The following is a 3,841-nucleotide window of genomic DNA, read 5'->3' as shown; positions in this document are numbered from 1 at the left end:
ACTATACGAGCAGATTGACAGTTCTATTTCCTTACATAACATACTATACGAGCAGATTGACAGTTCTATTTCCTTACATAACATACTATACGAGCTCCAATCTGGCTTTAGTAAATCTCATTCCACCAACACTTGCCTACTATATCTAACTGACCACACCAGGAAGGAAGTAGATGGAGGGAAATGTTGTTGTATGCTTATGTTAGATCTCCAAAAGGTGTTTGGTACAGTGGATCATGAGATTCTGTTAATCAAACTAAGAGCCATGGGCTTTAACAACTTAGCCGTAAAAGAAAACACATGGTGGGTGTGGATGGGACCCTGTCTAAACCCAAAATCTTGAAATGCAGGGTACCCCAAGGGAGTGTGCTGGGTCCACTTTTCTTTCTGTTGTATATAAATGATCTAAAATCTGCCTGTACATGTGACCTTTTCCTTTATGCAGATGATTCTGCACAGTTGGTTTCTTACAAAACAAAACTGTGGTTGAGGAGGCCCTCAGTGCTYAACTTCTGAATGTCAGTAAACGGTTATATGACGACAAGCTGTCACTTCACCTTGGAAAAACAGTCCATGTTGCTCGTGTCCAAAGTGAAACTGAGGAAATCCCTGGATTTTAAGGTGGTAGTAGGTGACTTAGTAGTCACAGCAAAAGTCTGTTAATTATCTTGGATGTGTGCTAGATAACTTTTTGTGCCATGCTCTCCCCTGTCAGATGGTTATATCCAAAGTGAACCGTAAAATGTGGTTTCTGGCAAGAACCTCCAAATATCTGGATAAGAATGCAATGGTGGCATTGGTAAGGGCTCTTGTTCAGTTCCACTTTGACTATGGGTGCTCTTCCTGGTACAATAGTGCCCCCAAGATAATTAAAAATAAATTGCAGACATCTCAGAACAAATTTGTCAGGATTATTCTTAAACTTCCAGGACATACTCATCTTGACCATTCCTGCTTTGAAAGCCTTAGATGGCTCAAAGTGAAGGAGAGAGTCTCTCAGATGAAATTGTGTCTGGTATATCAGATTGTCCACAGTATGGTCCCCAGGTACTTATATAACTACTTTAACTCGGTCCGGGAGAACCAGAACTATTCCACTAGAAAGAGTGAAACTGATGTTGTTCCTTTTAGATGTAATAGTGGAATGGGAAAATAACTTTTTTCGTACTCAGCTGCCATTTCTTTGTAATAGTCTTCCAAGGAATTTYAAATGTATACCTTCAATGGGTAGTTTCAAATTCTCAATMAAAAAATTGCTAAATAGTTGCATGTTTCAAGTGAGTCATAAGATTATAGTACAGTACGTGGCTGAGAAGAAAATACCCGGGATAGCATGTGGTCTGCCGATTGTCTCTCATATTGTGATTGTCTTGTATATATTAGGGATTGACTTGTTTTATATGTTAGGGGTATGTATGTGAGAGAAGGGAGATGTACCTATCAATTGTTGTTTAATAATAAATTGAACTGTACTAATTAGATAATTTTATGAAACAAACAACAATTTTGTCTGTCATTGTGTGTTGCCACTGCAGTTCCTAACCTTGCTGCATTCCCATCTTCCCCCTCCAAAAGGACCACAATGAAAATAAACTGTTAAGCTTTATTGTGTTATCCTTGATGATCTTTCTTAAATTGTATGTGGAGGCATACATTCTGTATGTATCTAAAAAATAAATAAAAAAGTTTGCCAGTCTTCCAGTTACTTAAAATGTAAAGTATATTTGCGGTGGACATTAATTTGCCTAGCTGAGACCATTGGTCATTGTAGTTCAGTATCATTACCTGTTTTTGAAGAGGTTCTGTTTCTGAACTACAGTGACCATACAAGAACACACACACACACGCAATGGTCTGCTTGCCAGTGCCAGATTATCATCACCATTCATGTGAATGCTGCTTGGATAGATCTAAGTTTTCCAAAAGCCCCCCCTCCTCCACCACCACCACCTCCCTCCCTGCGACCATCACTAATCGGTGGCTGAAGCCTGGACTGCATAGACCTGCAGGAGGAAATTAGGGCTGTTCCATGTGCAGGGAAACACAGACAGGGCCGTCAGTATCCACTAGAGAACAGGGACATACCTCAGGGCCAGTGTGAGCATTACATGAGGYGATCCTTCAATATTGATATTAATCAACTGATGACATAATGTGGATATTGCTATAGCCCCTTTCCCCTAACAAAACAACAATAAAACGCAAAAGAGAGCATGGGTGGTATCGCTACTGTATTTGGCCAGAGGTGTTGTGGGATGGCCATTGCTCTTCTCCAGCTCTCTGCCCAAAGCTGTCTGGGCTAACGGTTCTGTCCTCGGTTGTCTCAATCTAGTTGTGTTTGCAATACTGTACTCCGCCTCCTCTGGTAAATTGTCTAGAAGAAGAGCATTGGTCCATCAGCAAATTACCCAGAAAAAGCTGACAGTGCAGGTTCTGACAGGCTTTTTTTTCACTGGCAGATTGTCACTGACTTCTATGGTCTAATTAACCTAGCTTCTGTCTAGTGTGTCTGAGCCATCCCCACACCTCTCCCCTCCCTCTCCCCTCCCACACCTCCCTCTCCCCTCTACCATCTCAAACAAAGTACTGGTTCAAGGGATTAATGGCTGCTGTTATTTTGGTCATTGTTTCTGTTGTGATGMCTGTTGTCAGTCTTGTCATTGTGGCTGTCTCTAACCTGTGTTTCTCCTGTCCTCTGTACTGGCTGACAGTATCACCCCGACAAGCAGGGCCCAGATGTGACTGTGACTGAGGCAGAGGAGCACTTACACAGGTTCATTGAGGTCGATCAGGCTTGGAAGSTCCTGAGCAACCAGGAGACCAAGAGAGCCTACGATCTGCAGTTGCGTGGTAAGTCGTCCTCCTTCCACAGTTCAGAGGAGTCTCTGAGGAACACTACAATCCGGCTCCGTTAAGAAACATTCACGCTCCCATAATGTACATTACATCTACACTAGCATATTGTACTTCCACTCTCTGATGCTCTTCTTTCAGCCACCATCTCATCCCTCTCGTTCTTTTTTAATAGCTCTCCTGTGATTCGTTTGAACATGAAACATGATTTTTCATTTCATTGCACGTTTGGAATTTTATGGTTTTATTTATTCTTACTGGTTGGTTCATGCTCAATTAAATTCCATAGCCTTTCCCCTTGGGACCATCCCTTGCTTAATATTTAGTGATAAACAGTGACGCTGTGTGAAGTCACTAAGGCCACATATAACTAGTGGGACAATTTTGTGTCTGAAAAGGTCACACTAAATGAGGCATGAACCAATCCAGTTTGCATAACTTAAATTCTATTTCCAAGATTTCCTTGAAACTTTAAAAGTCAGAAGCAATAATGGTCTCTAGTACCGACCATTAAAAACAACTGGCCTGTTTTACGAAGTTTGTTCACGTGATCGTTTCTCACTTATCTGGGTGCACAAGAAAGGGCAGAGAGCGTGTTTTGCAAAGACCCTCCTATTCACCCACGCACACAGCCAATAATAAAACAAGCAAGAGATTGTGTCGGGCTCCTGACAATGGTTGTTTTCTGCCATCTCTGTCCCTCATAAAATGTTCTTTGGAGGACAGAGGAGGGGAGGAGAGTAGGGGCTTCTGGGAGGAGAGAATGGGGAAATGTAGGTCAGGCCTGTTACACATGGCCTAGCTTTACATGAAGTGATATGCTCCCCCGTGATCCCAGGAAAGAGGTTACCCTAGCTAGCTCTCCATTAGGACCTTCAACAACTCTACATCCAGGCCCTGTGTGTGTGTGTGTGTGTGTGTGTGTGTGTGTGTGTGTGTGTGTGTGTGTGTGTGTGTGTGTGTGTGTGTGTGTGTGTGTGTGTGTGTG

General features: G+C 42.4%; 1 protein-coding gene across 1 annotated transcript in view; it reads left to right on the top strand.

The window, feature by feature from the left end:
• Window positions 1-3,841, top strand: part of dnajc24 (DnaJ (Hsp40) homolog, subfamily C, member 24) — a 25,211-nt gene that overhangs the window by 13,074 nt on the left and 8,296 nt on the right. Inside the window, exon 2 of the mRNA XM_023985928.2 lies at window positions 2,712-2,850. Within this exon, the coding sequence (XP_023841696.1) occupies window positions 2,712-2,850 (139 nt within the window). The remainder of the gene's footprint in view (window positions 1-2,711; window positions 2,851-3,841) is intronic.

The sequence above is a fragment of the Salvelinus sp. IW2-2015 genome, linkage group LG4q.1:29, assembly GCF_002910315.2.
Source record: "Salvelinus sp. IW2-2015 linkage group LG4q.1:29, ASM291031v2, whole genome shotgun sequence".
Taxonomy (NCBI): domain Eukaryota; kingdom Metazoa; phylum Chordata; class Actinopteri; order Salmoniformes; family Salmonidae; genus Salvelinus; species Salvelinus sp. IW2-2015.
This window is presented reverse-complemented; position numbering and strand designations above follow the sequence as displayed.